The sequence below is a fragment of the Archocentrus centrarchus genome, chromosome 1 (assembly GCF_007364275.1).
Source record: "Archocentrus centrarchus isolate MPI-CPG fArcCen1 chromosome 1, fArcCen1, whole genome shotgun sequence".
Classification (NCBI taxonomy): domain Eukaryota; kingdom Metazoa; phylum Chordata; class Actinopteri; order Cichliformes; family Cichlidae; genus Archocentrus; species Archocentrus centrarchus.
The window spans coordinates 7,523,332-7,542,342 of NC_044346.1; the positions used below are offsets into that span (position 1 = coordinate 7,523,332).

The window sequence follows — 19,011 nt, forward strand, 5'->3', positions numbered from 1 at the left end:
CAACTTAAGTCCATTTTACAGGGAAGATTTAACCTTAATCAGTTGAATCTAGAAATACCTACATGGGTAACAGAATTTCTTAACCTCTATACCCCAAAATTGTTGTCAAAATTATATAAATTATTACTAAAAACTGATGATTCAGTTTCCCTCCCAATTGTAAAATGGGAGCGTGATCTTTCTGTTAACCTAGATCAAAATTTATGGACAGAAATATGTTTAAATATCTTCAAAATGACTAAAAGACCCCAAGTACAACTTTTACAATATAAAATTCTCCATAGAACACACTATACTGGACAAAGGATGTTCCAAATGGGCCTTACACATTCAAACATATGCACCCACTGTACAAGCAATTCAGAGGAGAATTATCTACATGCTCTGTGGTCTTGTGTACCTGTTCAGAGATTTTGGCAGAGGATATGTAAAGACCTATCCACATGGTTTAGCTGTCGCGTCCCAACTTCCCCCAGACTATGCATCTTAGGTGACATCAGTGAATTAGTGATGGAGTCAAATATGTCACACATAGTTCTCACCGCCTTGTGCATCGCTAAGAAAACTATCCTTATGAATTGGAAGTCAAAAAATAAACTATGTATTACTCAGTACAGAAATTTATTAATAGATTATGTTAGTTTAGAGAGAATGTCTGCTTCATCTAAAGATCAATTGGAGGAATTTGACTCTCTTTGGTTCCCACTGATCAGCTCCATTACTTAGTGGGGGTGGTTGGCTGTTGGTTCTGCCCCTGAGGTGCTTTGTAGGCGGTCGGGTGGGAGCTCTGGGGGCCTGTGTAGCTGGTAGCCTCCTGAGACTGGAGTCCTGGGGCGACCTTCTGGTGATGTCTGTGTGCCTGTTCTAGTTGATGGTGGTGGGGGCTTGGATGGTGCTGCCTTGCGGTCCTGGGGTGTGGTCCGGGGTGTTTGGGGTGATGGGTGCCGGCCCCCGGTCGGTTGGCTGGTCTTCCCTGGGTGGCTCGGGGGCTGGGCCCTGGGGCCGTGCCGGCTCCCGGTGGGTCCCCCCTGGCGCTGGGGGGTCTCTGCTGTCCCGGGCGCGCCACCGGGTAGGGTGGGTTGACCTGACCTGCGTTGGGACGTCCGGTCTGCGCTTTTGGGGCCCTGGGGTGCCTGCGCTGCCGGGGGGTGGGGTGGGGGGTGGGGACGGCGGTGGGGTGGTTGGTGGGGACGGGGCACCGTATTTCCAATTCAGGCCAGCATGTCCTGTTGCTTGTTTGTGTCTATTGTTGAGTGAATGGGCGTCTAGTGAGAGTGGGCTACCCTCTATGATGGGGGCGGTGGCACCAGTCTCAGGTGCTGCAGTGCTCTGGGATGCTGTCACCACGGCCCCGGGCTCACCCCTCCCTGCCCTGTGCTGGGGTGTGGGAGGTCGGGGTGCCTACTTAGCCAGTGGACTGCTGGCTCTCTTCTTCCAGGTTGGGTGTTTTTTTTTTTTTTTTTCTTCCACCTTCCTGGTCTTACCCCCCCCCTCCCCACACACACACACACACACGTAGGGTGTAGGGTTGAGAGGCTGCGTGCAGAGTCACGCGGCCACTTGCATCTCCTTTTTAATTGCACTATAGACATTATAATTCACAACACATGCACACATACTACACGATACATATAGGACCTTTGGGGCAGGCATGTTACACAGAGGTTGATGAGGGGCGGCCGCTGAGGTGGCCCCATTCAGATCCTCATTTCTGTCTGTCCCCAAATTTTATTTGCATTTTAGACATGGAGGGTTTTTGGGGGGGCAGTGTGGGCAAGCACTGACGTCCAGCAGTTGGTGCTTGTGGCACAACTGCCCCCTCAATTTTAACTGCACCCTATACACCTCATTCATTCACAACATAAACACATACACTTATAAGTTGGGCGGGGGGAGGGGGGGTGGGCCATCTCACACCCCGATTTCTTATGCCTCGCCCGGGGTCGGGGTCGGGTGGTTCCTTGGGGACCGGGCTGGCGGCATCTTGGGGTCACTGTTGGCCCTGGGGTGGTTTCCGCTCCCATCTTCAGAGAGTGGGTAGCTATGGATGAATGTGTGTCTTTGTATTTGTCACAGTCTTCGTGAGTATGGGTGGGCGAGTGAATATGGTGTATCTATGTTTATATGTGTGTGGGTGAGTGCGTTTGTGCATAAATGTGTACACGGGTGTGCTTGCCGGTGTGCGTGTGGTTGTATGTTTGGCTGGACCTGGGTCTGGGCCTGTGGCTTGCCTCCTGACCGCTCCTTGCTGGTTGCCTCTCCCCCCCTGCCCCCCTGGGGTGTGGGTACCTCCTGGTTCCTGGGTGGGGCCGGATGTTCTGATGTGGGTGGTGACCTGCTCCCCTGGGGGCTGCGGCGCGGGGCTGCGTTGGCTTCTTCGGCGTGGGGGGGGGGGGCCCTGTGGGGGCTCGGGTGGCCCTCGGGTGCCGGGGGCCCTGGGGCCCTGCTGCCGGCCGTGCAGGGGGCTGGCCGCTGGGGGGGGGCTGGCTTATCGTTACCTCGGATGCTCTGGTGCCCTTGCTCCTTGGCTGCTGGGACTCCATCTCAGACCTCCATCCTCCGTCTGCTGGGAGGGGTGTATGGTTGTCTTTGGAATGAGTGGCCGCAGGTCTTCGTAGGTCTTGATGGGCTGCTGGTGGCCTGGGCTTCCTGGGATTCTCTTTGCCTGCCTCTAGGTTCTGATGGGCGGGGCTGCGGCTTTCTGCCTTCATTGGTAATTACATTTCATGACACAAACACATACACCCACATAATAACACAAAATGGTTGGTTTGTATAACTATTCTTCTTTTATTTTTATTTATTTTTTTTTTTTTTCCCCACACAATCTTTAATTTTGCAGATATTGTCAATATCTTACGTTTAACAAGTGGCTAACTATTTGGTTTACTTACTTGCACTCTTTCCTGTTTCTTTTTTCTATTTTCTCTCCTTTTTTTCACCTTTCTTCTTCTTCCTCTTTCCCTTTCTCTTTTCTTTCTTTTCTCTTTTCTATTTCTTAAGCCTGTCATTTCTGGCACAATTTGATAAATAGCATGTTAAAAATAATTCAAATAAAATAAAGGGTTACACAGTAACAAGAGGAGCCTATAGAGAACCTATAGAGCTCATCTTGAAATAGCAAATATGTTTGGCACAACAATGCATTCAGATCACAGTTCTGTTTGCAAGATCTGCCAGACATGACAGGCAAAAAAAGAAAAAAAAAAAAAAAAAAAAAAAAAAAAAAAAAAAAAAGAAATAACAAACTTTCTCATCCTGAAGCAGAACAGATCAGGATGAAAGTTTCAGCCACTCTCTCCAGTGCAAGACTTCCTCCATCCAACCTCACCATTCAGGAGAAGAAGGCCATCACAGCCCTAAGCAAGGATCAAAACATCACCATACTGCCAGCCGACAAGGGGAGGTGCACGGTTGTGCTGAATTCATCGGATTACCACAACAACATTACTACACTCCTCAGTGACAACAATACTTATGAGGTCTTGAGACGTGATCCCACAAGCAACTACAAGAAAAAAGTTGTTTGCTGCCTGCAACAACTTGAAAAGGAAAAAGCCATTGACCGCCCCACTTACTACCGCCTGTACCCTGGAGAAGCCACTCCATGCATTTATGGACTCCCAAAGATCCACAAAGAAGGAGTCCCACTTCGACCCATTATCAGCAGTATAAACTCAGTCACCTACAACATTTCCAAACACCTCGCCACCATCTTATCACCGCTTGTTGGCATCACACCCCACCACATTGAAAACTCTACAGATTTTACTAACAAGGTCCAGAATCTTGTACTGGATCCAGATGAAACCATGGTGTCCTTTGATGTGGTTTCACTTTTCACTTGCATACCCACAACTGAGGCAGTGGAGACCGTCAGAAGACGACTACAGGAAGACGATTCCTTACTGAACAGAACCAGCTTCACCCCAGATCAGATTTGTGCACTTTTAGATCTCTGCCTTACCACAACATATTTTAAATACAATGATGGATTCTACAGACAGAAGCATGGATGTGCCATGGGCTCCCCAGTGTCTCCCATTGTAGCCAACCTTTACATGGAGGAAGTGGAAAGTAAAGCTCTTGGTTCTTTCAAAGGGATGGCACCTAGCCACTGGTACAGATATGTAGATGACACCTGGGTCAAAATCAAAACCCAAGAAGTAGAAGCCTTCACTCGTCACATTAACTCAGTGGATAAATACATACGTTTTACCAGGGAGGACACCAGAGATAACAAGTTACCATTCCTGGACTGTGCGGTGCTTATCGAGGAAGATGGAAGCCTCAACATTGAAGTTTACCGGAAGCCCACACATACAGACCAGTATCTCCTCTTTGACTCCCACCACCCTCTGGAACACAAACTTGGGGTGATCAGGACCCTACAACACCGTGCGGAAAGTGTTCCCTCTAAGGCAGAAGGGAAGCATAAGGAACACACACACATTGAGAAAGCCCTCAAAACATGCGGTTACCCCAACTGGGCCTTCATCAAATCAGCTAAGATGCACAGGAATGAAGGCCAAACACAAACTACAGAGAATAGGAAGGACAAGAGGAACAACATTGTCATCCCATATGTGTCAGGCTTGTCAGAGAAACTCAGAAGAATTTTCTCCAAGCATGACATCTCAGTATACTTCAAACCAAGTCACACCCTAAGACAAAAACTGGTTCATCCCAAGGACAAACCCGCCAAACACAAGATCAGCGATGTAGTGTATGCTGTTCAGTGCAGTGAAGAGTGCTCGGACCTCTACATTGGTGAAACCAAACAGCCTCTTCACAAACGAATGGCACAACATAGAAGAGCCACCTCGACAGGACAAGATTCAGCAGTACATCTGCATCTGAAGGAAAAAGGGCACTCTTTTGAGGATGCCAATGTTCACATTTTGGACAGGGAAAACAGATGGTTTGAAAGAGGAGTGAAAGAAGCCATCTATGTCCACTGTGAACAACCATCATTGAACAGAGGAGGTGGATTACGTCACCAACTTTCCCCCGCTTACAGTGCTGTCCTGAGCTCCCTTCCCAGACGTCTCAACCCCCATTCACACCTTTGTTCCAGTGACCTCAATAGGCCACAGGAAACAATGGAGCGGAGTCCTAAATTGGTTTCAACTGAAACCACTGATTAAATATGACCCACGCCCCCTTCACACCTGGGCACATGTGTTCACGCACATGATCAGTAGAGGATCATAACCACCTCCAGGGGACTACGCCCACAGGGGTTTAAATACCTGGGTCTCTCCACCATTTGGTTGAGAACTGAAGAAGCCTTTCGGATGAGAGGTGAAACGTCTTCAAGAAACAAAAAGAAGTCCAGTCGCCTTTTTCAAGCTCCAGAGACTACTATGACCTGGATGACTGAGAATCTACACAGACAACACTGCAGTCCTGAAACCAAGCATGATAAAGTAAATGCATAATAGAGTACTCTGCTTACTTTTCTGTTGTAGCATGTAATCTAACATGTCAAGCAGTTCAGTCAGTTATTTTGCTACATTTTCAAACAAGCAACCTGCCACTCTTAAATATGTCAGCATATTTCCCCTATTTGTGTCAGTCAGGGCAGCTACTGTGATAATATGAACAACAACAACAACAAAAGATTAAATCAGAATTAAAAAAATTTACAAAACCTGAAGATAAATATTTATGGAATGGTTTATTTTCCTGAGAGCTGACTGGCGCCATGAATCCTGCAAATGCTACGTCTTATTTTTGTTAGGCCTACTGTCTGCTCTCAGCCCTCCTGTTTCACTGGCATATAGCCATCACCAGAGGGCTCCAGTGATCTGCCTGCTGACATCAGAGCGAACCCCTGCAGCATAGGACTTGGCTGAAGTTGCAAAGCTGGTCTCAGACCAGGCCCACATAAGTTCAAAGGCAGTTGTGGAAAAGAGAGCAAGGAGCATGGTAAAGATTCAAGATTCAAGATTCAAGAAGTTTATTGTCATGTACACCGCAAAACACTGTGGTTATGCTGAGCAATGAAATTCTTACTTGCGACTGCCTTACAAACAATTGAAATAAGCAACTAAGTTAAAATAAAATTTAAGAACTAGTATATTAGGAAAGTAAAAGTAGAAAATAAAAATAAATAAATAATAAAGCAAGTGCAATATATACAGATATATATTATATATACAGATGAAAAGAAAGGCAGGTAATCACAGTTTGATAATCAGTCAGTGGTTCAGTAGCCTGATGGCCTGTGGATAGAAACTGTTATTTAGTCTGGTTGTTCTTGCTTTTACACTCCTGTAATGTCTGCCAGACGGCAGGAGTGTGAACAGTGTGTGCTGTGGGTGGGTACGGTCCTTGATGATGTTGTGTGCCCTCTTTATTACCCGGGTATTATAAGAAGAAGAAGAAGAAGAAGAAGAAACAGCCTTTATTGTCCCACAGAGGGGAAATTTGGGTGTAACAGCAGCCGCAGTTATTATAAATATAAATAAAGATATAATAATTTACACTATTAAGAAAAGAATATATATAAAATCAACAAACAAGATTAACCTTAATACTACTAATAATAACACTATATACAATGTACATGAATAAGTGTCCTGTAGTGATGGGAAGGCAGCTCCACAGATGAATTGTGCTGTTTTGATGACACGCTGGAGAGCCTTCCTGTCCTGAGTGGCGCAGTTTCCATACCACACCGTGATGGAGTTTGTCAGGATGCTCTCCACAGTGCATCTGTAAAAGTTGCTGAGGGGCTTGGGGGATAAAGCCCTGGGAGGATGAGGTGGAAACAGGAAGTGTGTAGATTCAGTGGACTTATCAACATCCTCCATGCTCTCTTTACTGACCTCTTCAAAACTGGACATGCCTGAATCTAGACTCTGGAGCCTAAAGCGATCAATGTTGAGCTTCTCAGACTTTTCATAGTCTGAAATCACCTGCACTGGCTCACTGTTGCTGCTGCCTTTGAGAAGGGACTTTACCATCTCATGTTCTTTCTCTCTCCCTTCATTGCTCTCCTGTTCTGTGCATTTTCCTTGACCCTGAGTACCAACAGGGCCATAAGGCGTGTCAGTCGCACACGGCCTCAGATTCCCAGCACTGAGTGAGGAAATAGGAGGAACACAAAGGTCAGAGTTAGTTGGGTTAGAGAAGCTGGAGCTGGTGGAGTCATAGCTGCCTTTGTTTATCACAATCTTCTCATCTGGCCTGCGGGCTGTGACGGCATCCACAGAGGAGGTTAATTCTACTGTGATCATTTCCACTGGTTTCAAGAAGGAGTGAAAGGATTCACTGGTGAACACATGCTGGAGGAGAAAAGTCAGAGGTGAGAGAGCAGGAGAAGGGATTAGAAAGGTTAAAAATACAGAAGATGTTCAATCTGGGCTTCAAGAAAAGGATTTAAATGTTTTTTGTTAGTTTTGTGTGTGTGTGTGCACATGTTGCACTTTCTGAATCTTGAGCCGTTTGGATCATAAAGGTCACGTCTGTCACTGGATCAGTCAGTAGTTTTGTCTGTCTGATTATGTTGTCTGCTGTATGCATATCTTTCTGTAATGTTCTGTCTTTTCATGATCCATGGTCCATTTTTTGAATCTGCACTAATCTAATTATCAATTTTTTTTTTTAGATGTAATATCAAACTCTGTAACTCCCTGCTGGTTTTCAAGTCTTCAACTCACTGTTGACAGTTTTCAGATACAATGTGATGAAGTCAGTCTATAAGGAACCTACTCTATTAAGGTGCCCACCATCTGATTTTGACACTTTGAAGAAGCACAAAGTTAAATAAAAAAGCAACTAAAGATGAGTGCATATCAAAATAAATGTCTGCTAATCATATGAATTTCCTGCCGCCATGCTTACCACAATATTACGCAAGTCTGGTTTTTACTGCCACTAACCGCTGAGGATTATACGACCTCAAATACACAAAATGAGAAAATCTGTAAGCTTACCTGGAAACATGCGCTCTGCTGGATGTTCCTCCGCCTGGTATGCAGACCCTAAGATAACAAATTTACATCATCCTGAACCAGAGCTGCCAGAAAAAATAATATATTTCTCTTGAATACATCCAATCAGAATAAAATATAATATATATAATATAATATATGTGTGGGCAGCATGGTGGCGCAGTGGTTAGCACTGCTGCCTCACAGTTAGAATACCATCTGGAAGGCCTGGGTTCGATTCCACCTTGGCCCAGGCCTCTCCCTCTCTCTGTGTGGAGTTTGCATGTTCTTCCCGTGCTTGCATGGGTTTCCTCCGGGTACTCCGGTTTCCTCCCACATTCCAAAGACATGCACTTACTGGGGTTAGGTTAATTGGCTAATCTAAATTGCCCATAGGTGTGAATGAGAGCATGAATGTGAGTGTGAAAGGTCGTCTGTCTCTCTGTGTTGGCCCTGCAACAGGCTGGCGACCTGTTCAGGGTGTACCCTGCCTCTCGCCCTATGACAGCTGGGATAGGCTCCAGCCCCCCCCGCGACCCTTAACAGGATGTGCGGAAGCGAATGGATGGATGGATGGATATATAATGTGCATAGGAATATTCTTAAAAAATACTCCTGTCTACGTACCAGTTTTTTTTGTTAGTAAGAACATGACTGCCAGCGACATCACCACACCTACAACAATTATAGTCACAACATAGGCAATACCTGAAAAACAGACCAGAATAAGTCACATTAACAGGGAAACATGAGATAACGGAATCGTGCAGGTCAAGTCATGTCTGTAAAACCAATCAAGATATAAATGCTAAATGGAACAGTACTTTATCAGGCTTTTCTACTTAATTTGAGTACTTGAAGCCCTTTCTACTGCATTCACCCAATCACACATTCATACTGAGCTTTAATCCATGCCTATATTTTATCTAATGTTCACATACACTCATACTCCAGTGGATGGATTGGGGGCAACTCAATCCACCAATTGGTAGCCAACCTGATCTACCACCCGAGCCACAGCTGACTGAAATGTAATTGAAGAGCTCTCCTCTCAGTGTGCTGGCTTGGGTTGAGGTCATGTGACTAACATGGCCATTTATGAGCATCTCATTTCTTCTGCATCAATACCTTAAAGTGGTGTTGATGCACACATTGTCCAATTACTTGTGAGTCTGAAATGAATAACTAGTTTCTAACTAGATGATGCAAAATTTTCAGAATCAAAGGAAAAAGTCTACCCCTTAATCAATTCATGATAGCTTCCTTATGAACGTACTGTGGTGGTGAACAGAGGCAAAAAAGTGAAAATCATATCACTGTTCAAAGACTTTTAGTCCTGACTGTACATCTGTGACTGTACATCTGTGATTTCCATGCAAATATCTGGATGCACAACTCCAGGAATTAGATCCTCGGACCTACAGCATGCAGTTTGTTCTGAGAAAATTTTTACAACAAATCTAGAAAATTGTACCTAATGGTGGCTTTATTTTTCCTGCCGATGACACCCATGATGCAGTGGGGCTCCAGTCACTCCAGGCTCCCTCACGGCTCTCAATAACAGACTGCACTCGAACTCGTGCCTCGTACCTCTCGCCTCGTATCAGGAAATCTTCCTTCAGCTCTGCCTCGCACTTATGCTCACACTGAATGCCAATGTTTTTCTGCACAGCAGGATCCTGACAGACAAGAAACCAGTGTGGGGTTGAGGGTGAATCTAGCTTGGATTTCACACAACCACACACATCATTTAAATGCGCACTTTCAAGATCTCTCTGCTCAGCTTCATGCTTAAAATCGTTCACATCGTGACACAAAACTGAAACTTACGCTCCACGACTGATCCTGCTGTTTCCACTGCACTTCACTTTTGTATAAGTCGATCATTGAATGCTCGGTGAGTTGGGACAACCAGGAAATAGTGGTGAAGTTGACTTCTGGTCTTCCTGGAGGATTCACCCTTACTGCAAGAACACACACACACAAACACACATACACACAGTTTGTTTTAGGTCACCATGAACAGCTCATGTTGTAAGTCACAAAGAGGCAGCATTATAGATTTCACTCACTGTGACAATATGGCTTGTAGGAAGTGATTACAGGCTTCATATGGTTACAGCTCAGATTAAAGGACAACACATGGAAAGAACTAAACTGGAAAACAAAAATGGTTAAAATATATACTGTTAGAAAACATTCACTGTGAACAATATAAAGCTAAGGAAGACATCTGTAGGTGAAGATGTTTCTGTTTGGCATATTTTAAAATCTGATTTAAAGATAAGAGTCATAAACAGCCAATTGGATAATAAAGTTTACACAAAGCGAGGACAGGCATAAATCGAGGGGAGCTAAAGCTTCTTTTAGACAGAGGATGACTTGAGTAGCTGCATTAAGGCTCAGTGTGAGATTAAAAAAAGGAACAATTTGAACTGAGAGACATGCAAAGCTACTCCAGTAGAGCGTAGGAATGAGAATATTTAACAGGAAATTAGATTAACAGATTCATTTGAAAGGATAATTCTACATTTTCAGAACACTCCAATTTCACTTTCTTCCCATGAATGAGACACTGTACAAAAGCCATTAAAAAAAAAAAGCCTGATTGTGCAAAGATAAATGAAACCTGTCATTTAGCACTTCTAAAGGACCCTGATTACTGTCATCTCTCCTTTTAAAACTGAAGTACATGTCCTCATTATTATTCATTTATTACCCAGAGTCATGCATGTCACTGACCCCTGATTTAACTACAAACTGAGATATAGGATATATGATTGTATCTCAGAGGCTCAACAACAGTTGTGTTTGTTCATACACTCACAGTGTGGTCAGATTTAAAGATCAGGGAGCACGTCTTCAGGGCTGGTCTGGAGATGTCAACAGGCTCCAGGTGACAGGAAGCACTGTAAGACCTGAGAATAATAATATTAATTTCATTTGGCTGTAGATGATGTTATTAATGAAGGGTGTGATTTATGTATCGTGAGTATTTTGTGTCTAGGTTTGCGTTTTTGTGTCCTTACAAGTAGCGAGCTTGATATTTGGCGTGTATTGTGCATGCGGCGTCTGTGCGATCAGTCACGTATGTGCTGTTCCACAAACATGTGATGTTTTTACTGTAGTCATTGTAGCAGGTGAGATCTGTGAGGGATAAAACAGAAGAGACTGAATGAAAAGGGAGCGGCTGCAGCCAACAACACATCTTAAAATCAATTAAACAATGTAAGTGAAGGAAAATAAATAAATAGACTAACTATCTGGGAGGCTGGGACACGCATCAGTTCTGCAGACCAGCAGCAGAGGAAGCAGAATAAACAGGGAAAGGGATTTCTTATCTCTCTCCATTTATCCAGTCATCAGATTTCCTTCTTGGAGACCACTGGGATGGTTTGTTCCCAAAGCTCTGTGACTGGAAGATCCGAAGGCTTGTACTTGCTTCAGGGTTTGACTCACTGCGTCCTGATTCTTCTCATCCTGCACAGGTGAAAAAAATAAGTGAATAAAAAAGTTGTTGTTGTTGTTGTTGTTATTTAATTATGTCGTTTAAAAGTTGCAGAGCCAGCTTCTTCATGCTGACCTCTTTGTCATAGTTTTAGTTTTGCATCTAGTCACACACAAACGCCCATCCAAAAAAACTGTTGGCCTACAAATACAACAAGAATAAGCAGTGACATAAACAGGTGATGAAGCAGAAGCGTTTCAGATCCTGCCTCAGTTGGTCCTCTGTGGTTCCACTGATACACGCCGAGGAAGCATCAGTGCAAATATGCCACGGCTGGCTTGTAAATATAAATACAGTGATGATGTGACACTTTGAAGAAAGTGTTAAAATAATCAGGCTTGTAGAGTTTCAATAATGTGTATTTAAACATCACACCATTGTCTTATTGATAAAAATAATCCCTGCACATTAAAGCTCAGCTGCTGCCTGTTAGACATTCAGAGACTTCAGTCGGTGACTTACCTGCTGGTTGAGCTGCAAATGATCTGCTTCAAACTGCTGACTTGATTCCACCTGATATTCTGTCAAAGGTCATCACAAAAAAAAAAAACAGGCTGAATTCTTCAAAGATCACTGCCAGTAATTTTACCATAAATCTGGCCCATATCTGTTGAACATTTGAAGTTCTGAAAATTTTAAACCTCCAGTCGCATCACACTGATTACTGTATTTTTGTTTTTGTTTTAATAGTACCTGTGGTGCACCTGTCTCTGTGACAACAAGCTGATACTTTAAACATGCAGTCAGGTCGAAACTGACCTCAGTTTTTTTCTTCATAATTATTTATTTTCCTTCACTTCAGTGTCACCTGCCCCCCCCCCACACACACACACAGACACACACACACGCACACACACACACGCACGCACTGACATTTAAACTGTGAGAAACAAGATGAAAAAAAAAAAAGATGTGTTTTTTGGATTTGAAGTTTTGCAGCTGCCTGCAAGCTGACCCACCAACGCCCACAGCCTCACCTAAAATCTTCATGCTGTGCAGCAACTGCAAAATATCTGTACAGATGTTTTAAGTATTTTATATACAGCACAGTTCTGAGTACTTTGCAGCACAGCAGGTACTTTACAAACATACGGCCAATCTTCAGCTAAAATCTTCTATTTCACAAGAGAAACAGTCATTGTTTCAGAGAAGTCAAAAGTTCCATTATTCTGACAGGTTCACTTCCTGCTAAAGGTCTTTCTAAAAACACCATTAATGTGCTATGCTAAATTCTCAGTTGATACTCAGTTGATCTGCAACAGGGGATCCACCTGCATAAAAGCAGTGCCAGTTACATCCTGGTGCACTGTTATAAATACAAAGTTCATTTGAAAAGAACTGAGATGCTCTGAAGTGGGTGCTCAAGGTGGCAGCTCTGAAACAGAACAAAAAACAAAAAAAAAATAAATAAAAAAAATAAGGAAGAAACTAAATCTACCCAATATGAGCTTTACTATCAACACAATTGAGGGAGCTTATTGTGGCTAAATATAAAGAAGATTGATTATATTTTCTTTGCTTCCAGAACTTTGCAAATACAGATTTTTTTGACCACATGAACCTACCCGACACCTGTACATGTTTCTTCCAGCTCAGACCCATCTCCAAACTAAAAAAACTTTTTAAAAAGCTTCTGATCTAGAAAGTGTTATGCATGCCTTTGGGCTACTGTAATGTATTGTATACTGGAGTTACAATTGATTGCAATGAGTCCAAAAATGCTGCAGCCAGATGACTTATGGAGACAAAAAAGAGAGAACCCATTACTCCAGTCTTGCACTGGGATCCATTATAAACTGGCAGTGCTTGAGTTTACCACACCTTCATCATAGCTATATTTATCTATGAAGCCAGATTAAAAATGTTCATTTAGTCAAATTTAAATGTGTCTTAAAAACATAAAGGTCTGGATGATTCAGGCAAAACTGAACTTATTGAATTGCATAGAATACAGACTATCTAGATGTAGCACAATCACTCTGGATTGCAATAACTCAGCCTCATATACTCTCAGTTTGTCAAACCTTGGAGAATTTTTTACATTTTATTTAATTTTTTTCTATCCCAAAATTTCCACAAAGAATGTCATTGGGACTGCCTTCCTTCCTTTCTTGTTTGTTTCTGCATGTCTTCATTCTTTTGTCTACACCAGCTGGCCAATGCCAAGATGAGTTGGCCATTTAAGGTCATGATTTGTAAAGTGGCCAGAGATGACTTATAAATCCTTCCATCCATTCCTTCTCTTCTGCTTATCCTTTTCAGGGTCGCAGGGTGACTGGAGCCTATTCCAGCTGACATTGGGTGAGAGGCAGGGTACACCCTGTACATGTCACCAGCCTGTTGCAGGGCCAACACAGAGAGACAGACAACCACTCACACCTATGGGCAATTTAGAGTAGCCAATTAACCTAACCCCGGTAAGTGCATGTCTTTGGACTGTGGGAGGAAACCAGAGTACCCAGAGGAAACCCACACAAACACAGGGAGAACATGCAAACTCCACAGAGAGAGAGAGAGAGGCCCATACCAAGGTGGAATCAAACCCATGCCTTCTAGATGTTATTCTAACTGTGTGGCAGCAGTGCTAACCACCGTGCCACTGTTCTGCCCACTTAGAAAAAAGATTAAATGCAGGAAAAGCATAACTGAAACAAATTTCAGTAACTGAGCAGTGTTGCAGTAAATCATGATGATGAATCTTGACTTACTTTTTTTCCCTCCTTATTTCAGCATTCTAGCTTTTTCTCACCATTTTCACAGAGGTAAGCAGGGGTTGCCTTTATGTGTTCTTCTGACTTGCGGACTTCCCCTAACTCCCAAGAACCAAGTGGAAAAAAAAAAAAAATGACACAAGGAAGAAAAAAAGCCACAAAGTGCACACAAACACACACTAAAAACACAAACCACATCCTAACAACCTTCTCTTTGCAGAAAATTGTGTTTGTTTCCACGAAGAAAAAACTCATTCACTGTCCTGAACGTCTGTTCTTTTGCTCTTATGCTACACTTTTCTTCACATTAGCGGGGCAGAGGCTTCTGAGGCCACGGCCTCTACAACAGGTGCTAAATAATCTAATGTCAGCCCTTCTAGCATTTAACACTAAAACTCATTCTGGTACGCATCATGAATCTTACTGATGCCTAACCACCAAAAACCATAGTTGGTAACTGTTCACTGGAACTCTTCATATGACAGAGGGTGCTCATCCATCATGAGGATGAAATGTTGTATTGCTGGCCAAATCAACAAATCAAATTACCTAAAGTAAAGGCCTGGAAGACTACAGAAGACAGCTGAAGTACTTGATGACAGAAATGAATTAATTTAAAAAAAAAATCTCTCAATGAGGTCTCAATGAGGTAGAAGCTTCATTGTCAAAGTCTGCAAGCAACACATCCCTTCATACAGAGAGTTTACAGTGAGTTGCAAGATTAGATTTTGTCATAAAACACGTGGGGGAAAAAATGCAGATTTTAATGACATGAAAGTTCATCACAATTCACAAGTTTTTGCTGATAAACCAAAGAAGACCTTGAGCACAGTTTGGATGAAGATCCACCAGCTGATCATTGTGTTCAAGTTTGATTAAATTCTGACCCATACCCTAGGAGGAGTAGTGAGGAGGGGAAGCTTATCAGTCATTTGGCTGCATGAGCCAGTAAGAATTCTTTGAATTGATGAAACCAAGATGAACTTGCACCAGAAAGATAAGACTAGATAAGTATGGGGCTAGAAAATAAACAGCTCACGATCTGGGTCACTATTGATTATGAAAATGTGACTGCTGACAGAAGCAGTAGGATGAACTGTAAAGTGTGCAGGGTTATTCTCTCTGCTCAGTCAGCCAAATGCTGCAGAACCGATTGGTCAAATGGATAGCGACCTAAACCATACTGCAAAAGCAACAAAAGTTTCTCAAGGCAAAGGAATGGGATATTCTGCAGTGGCCAAGTCAGTTATCTGATCTCAAGCTTTTCAGTTACTGAAGATAAATCTGAAGTTGTCAAAAAAACAAAAAAAAAAAAACATATGGACTTGACTGCATCACCACCAGGGCTGATGTTGTCATCATCCCATGCATGCAAATACATGCTAGCCAACTAACCACTTCCAAACTTTACTTTTGCTTTACTTTTTAAAATCAGTAAATACAATATTGCTTCATGATTATGACTTCTGCTTTATAATTATTTCTCATTCATTCATTTACCCTGGAAACCATGTTTGATCTATTTCAGAAACATCTATTAAACTAAAAAATAAATAAACAAAATTAAATTGTATTAAGAACCTACCTGTCCAGAGTGTTCTATCATTTGTGTGTCTGTAGGGTTCTTCAAGCTGTACACTGAACCTTGCTTTGCGCTCCAAACTTAACAATATCAGGCTGTGACGTATGGGAGAGGTTCCAGAGAACAGAAAAAAGCATCTGCGGTATTGTGGTTTCTCTGAAGTCAGCAACTTGATGTTTCATATGAAGATAGATGAAACAACTCATTGGAAGCCACTGTTTGACTGCTTTCTGTTCCTTTTGTACTACTTTTCAGGTTACTCAACATTGACCTTTAGCCACAGACACGGCAGAACCTGAGTTTCGATTTATTTGTTAGAAATGCTTCAGTGTTACTATGACTTTACAAGAAAGGAAAGTAGTATGCTTTCCAAACTCGCACTTAAACACCTTTAATACAGATTAGACTTTGATTTCAAGCCTTTACTTTGCTTTCACTTGGTTATATTTTCTCTTTCTTAATGAGACCTTGAGCCTATCCCAGTTCTCATAAGATGAGAGGCAGGGTGCACCCTGTGCAGGTTGCCAGCCTGTCACACTGTTGCCTCACATCTAGAGGTCCTGGGTTCAAATCCAGGTTGGGCCTTGTATGAATTAGGTTTAGCAGTGATTCTAAATTGATTATCGGTATGAGTTTGAATGGATGTCTCTCTGTGTTAGGCCTGTGACATCCGAGTCAGGCAAATCTTAATAAACGAGCAAGTGGTTTCGCTGCCCCTTCCCACAACCACCTTTTTGAAGCCAAGAGGTGCACAGTAAACGATGTTCATATCAAGACCTCAGAAACCATTGGATGATGTCACTGTACGTACATCTTTTTCTCTCTCGTTCATAGATGAGTGTTGTTTCTAAAATGTGGAAAAGCTTGATGTTCTTTCCCAGAACTCTGTATACAATCATGTCCACTTGCATTGTTTCATTTTGCTCTTATTCTTATTTGTGTCTTATTAAACCATAGGAGGACAATGTGTACAATTACTGGTGTGACACTGAATGTTGGTTAAGGATTCAAAACTGTCAGGATTCAGGGTGGTAGGATTTCTTGAAATAAGACAAAATATCTAATCTTTATAATGACTAGATATTTTGTCTTATTTCAATTTATCTTAAGTGTAATTATCTTACTGCACTGGCAGATTATTTCACTTACTTTGGAAAGACTCAGACTATAATCAAGTGTAAATATCTAGTTGTTAGACAAAACAAGTTTACTAATTCAGCTCTTGCTTAGTATATCACTCTCAAAACAAGATCAAAAATACTTTTTTGACTGAATATAAGATTGTGAGACTTAGGCAGTTTTTGCAGTGCGAGCAGCTTAGTGATGTAAGGCTTGGATGCCTTACATCACTAAGCACAACGCAACGCATCAAATGAAGCGGTGTAAAGCACGCCGCCACTGGACTCCAGAGCAGTGGAGACGTGTTCTCTGGAGTGATCAATCACACTTCTCAATCTGGCAATCTGATGGATGAGTCTGGGTTTGGTGGTTCCCAGGAGAACAGTACTTGACTGACTGCATTGTGCCAAGTGTAATGTTTGGTGGAGGGGGGATTATGGTGTGGGGTTGTATTTCAGGAGGTGGGCTCGGCCTCTTAATTCCAGTGAGAGGAACTCTTAATGCTTCAGCATACCAAGACATTTTGGACAATTTGATGCTCCCAACTTTGTGGGAACAGTTTGAGGATGGCCCCTTCCTGTTCCAACACAACTGCACACCAGTGCACAAAGCAGGTCCATAAAGACATGGATGAGAGAGTTGAGTGTGGAAGAACTTGACTGGCCTGAACAGAGTCTTGACCTCAACCTAACAGAACACCTTTGGGATGAATTAGAGTGGAGACTGCGAGCCAGGCCTTCTCATTAAAACACATCTGACCTCACAAATGCACTTCTAGAAGAATGGTTAAAAATTCCCATAAACACTCCTAAACCTTGTGGAAAGCCTTCCTAGAAGAGTTGAAGCTGTTATAGCTGCAAAGGGTGGGCCAACATATTAAACCCTATGGATTAAGAATGGGATGTGACTCAACTTCATGTGTGTGTGAAGGCAGATAAGTGAATACTTTTGGTAATTATCTTACTGCACTGGCAATGCAGTATATATACTGTGTATATACACAGATATAACTTTAAATTGCAACATTAACCGAATAGTCTTACAAAGTTTTCAGCAGAAAAACAAAAAAGGAACATTTAGGCATTTACATGCCCATCATTTAGAGAATTGGTTACTTCTTTTGATCCAGAAAAATGACTGCTGGCTACATGTACATATATCTACATCATTTCAGGTAAGTTATGAAACAATAACTGGTGTTGTGTGAATGTCAACCTGCAGCTTGTTCAGAATTGACACATCTTAGTTATACTGAGACACTTAGTAGAAAAAAAACAACATGACGGTTGGAAAATGTCTTCACTTGCTTGTGTCACTATTTTATGTTCATACTGTAAACAAAAACAGGAAACTGTAAATGAAAAAAAAAACCTTAGTCACAAATTCAGCAGGAGATCAGATAATTAGGTCCTCAAGTGCATATCATCCTCAAACATCAAATTGTCAATCATGATACATAACATAATGATAATTATAATACAGTAATAATAATACATTTGTGTTATCTTTTCTGAGCCAAAACTCATTTAAAATGGACTGAGGCAAAGTGGAAAACTGTTCTGTGATCAGATGAATGAGAATTTGAAATTCTTTACGGAAAACATGAATGTCGTGTCCTTGGGACTAAAGCAGAGAGGGACCACCTTCCTATCAGCGATCAGTTCAAAAGCCTGCATCTCTGATGGTATAGGGGTACATTAATGTCTATGGGATTGGCAACTTAAACATCCGGAAAGCCACCGTCAGTACTGAAAGCTATAAACATGTTTGTGGCAAAATGAATATATCAGTTTAAATGAACCAACTCCCCTGAGTCACATTAACTGTCAGAATGCTCGAAGAACATTTTGAGGAGTGGCAGCAGCAATCTTACACACAAGTTTATTTATTAACCATAGACCCACACAGAGTTTGAATTTGTTTGAAACGCTGACTCTTAATCTTGTCCACCCTCATTGGAAAATTCAAAAACCTGTTTTATTCGTTATCTATCATCCACCTGGTCCTTACTCAGAGTTTCTGTCTGAGCTCTCAGACTTATCTGATTTGGTGCTCAGTTCAGATAAAATAATTATAGTGGGTGAATTTAATATCTATGTAGGTGCTGAAAATGACAGCCTCAACACTGCATTTAATCCACTATTAGATTCA

At 42.3% G+C, this 19,011-nt stretch overlaps 1 protein-coding gene across 5 annotated transcripts; it reads right to left on the reverse strand.

The window, feature by feature from the left end:
- Positions 1 to 6,651: 6,651 nt before the first annotated feature.
- LOC115788815 (cytokine receptor common subunit beta-like) lies at positions 6,652 to 15,861 on the reverse strand. 5 transcript variants are annotated; one of them, XM_030741998.1, is made up of 12 exons: positions 15,745 to 15,861; positions 14,157 to 14,257; positions 11,911 to 11,969; positions 11,201 to 11,420; positions 10,970 to 11,087; positions 10,768 to 10,858; positions 10,013 to 10,097; positions 9,771 to 9,904; positions 9,415 to 9,619; positions 8,568 to 8,648; positions 7,944 to 7,991; positions 6,652 to 6,756 (listed from the first exon to the last, which is right to left on the reverse strand). In XM_030741998.1, the coding sequence occupies exons 4-12, from the start codon at positions 11,289 to 11,291 to the stop codon at positions 6,698 to 6,700; spliced, it is 912 nt and encodes a 303-aa protein (XP_030597858.1). In that variant the 5' UTR covers positions 11,292 to 11,420; positions 11,911 to 11,969; positions 14,157 to 14,257; positions 15,745 to 15,861; the 3' UTR covers positions 6,652 to 6,697. The 5 variants fall into 5 exon arrangements, with proteins under 5 accessions (XP_030597858.1, XP_030597860.1, XP_030597870.1 ...); XM_030742000.1 differs by having other exon boundaries at positions 14,157 to 14,261; positions 15,745 to 15,854; XM_030742011.1 differs by having other exon boundaries at positions 6,657 to 7,292.
- Between the last annotated feature and the right edge of the window lie 3,150 nt (positions 15,862 to 19,011).

Coding starts and splice junctions, on each gene's coding strand:
- LOC115788815 (XM_030741998.1), bottom strand. CDS start 11,291: ATGGAGAGAGATAAGAAATCCCTTTCCCTGTTTATTCTGCTTCCTCTG. Junction 10,859..10,969: donor AAATATCAAGCTCGCTACTT/GTAAGGACACAA, acceptor TATTATTCTCAG/GTCTTACAGTGCTTCCTGTC. Junction 10,098..10,767: donor TCTTTAAATCTGACCACACT/GTGAGTGTATGA, acceptor TTTGTTTTCCAG/TTTAGTTCTTTCCATGTGTT.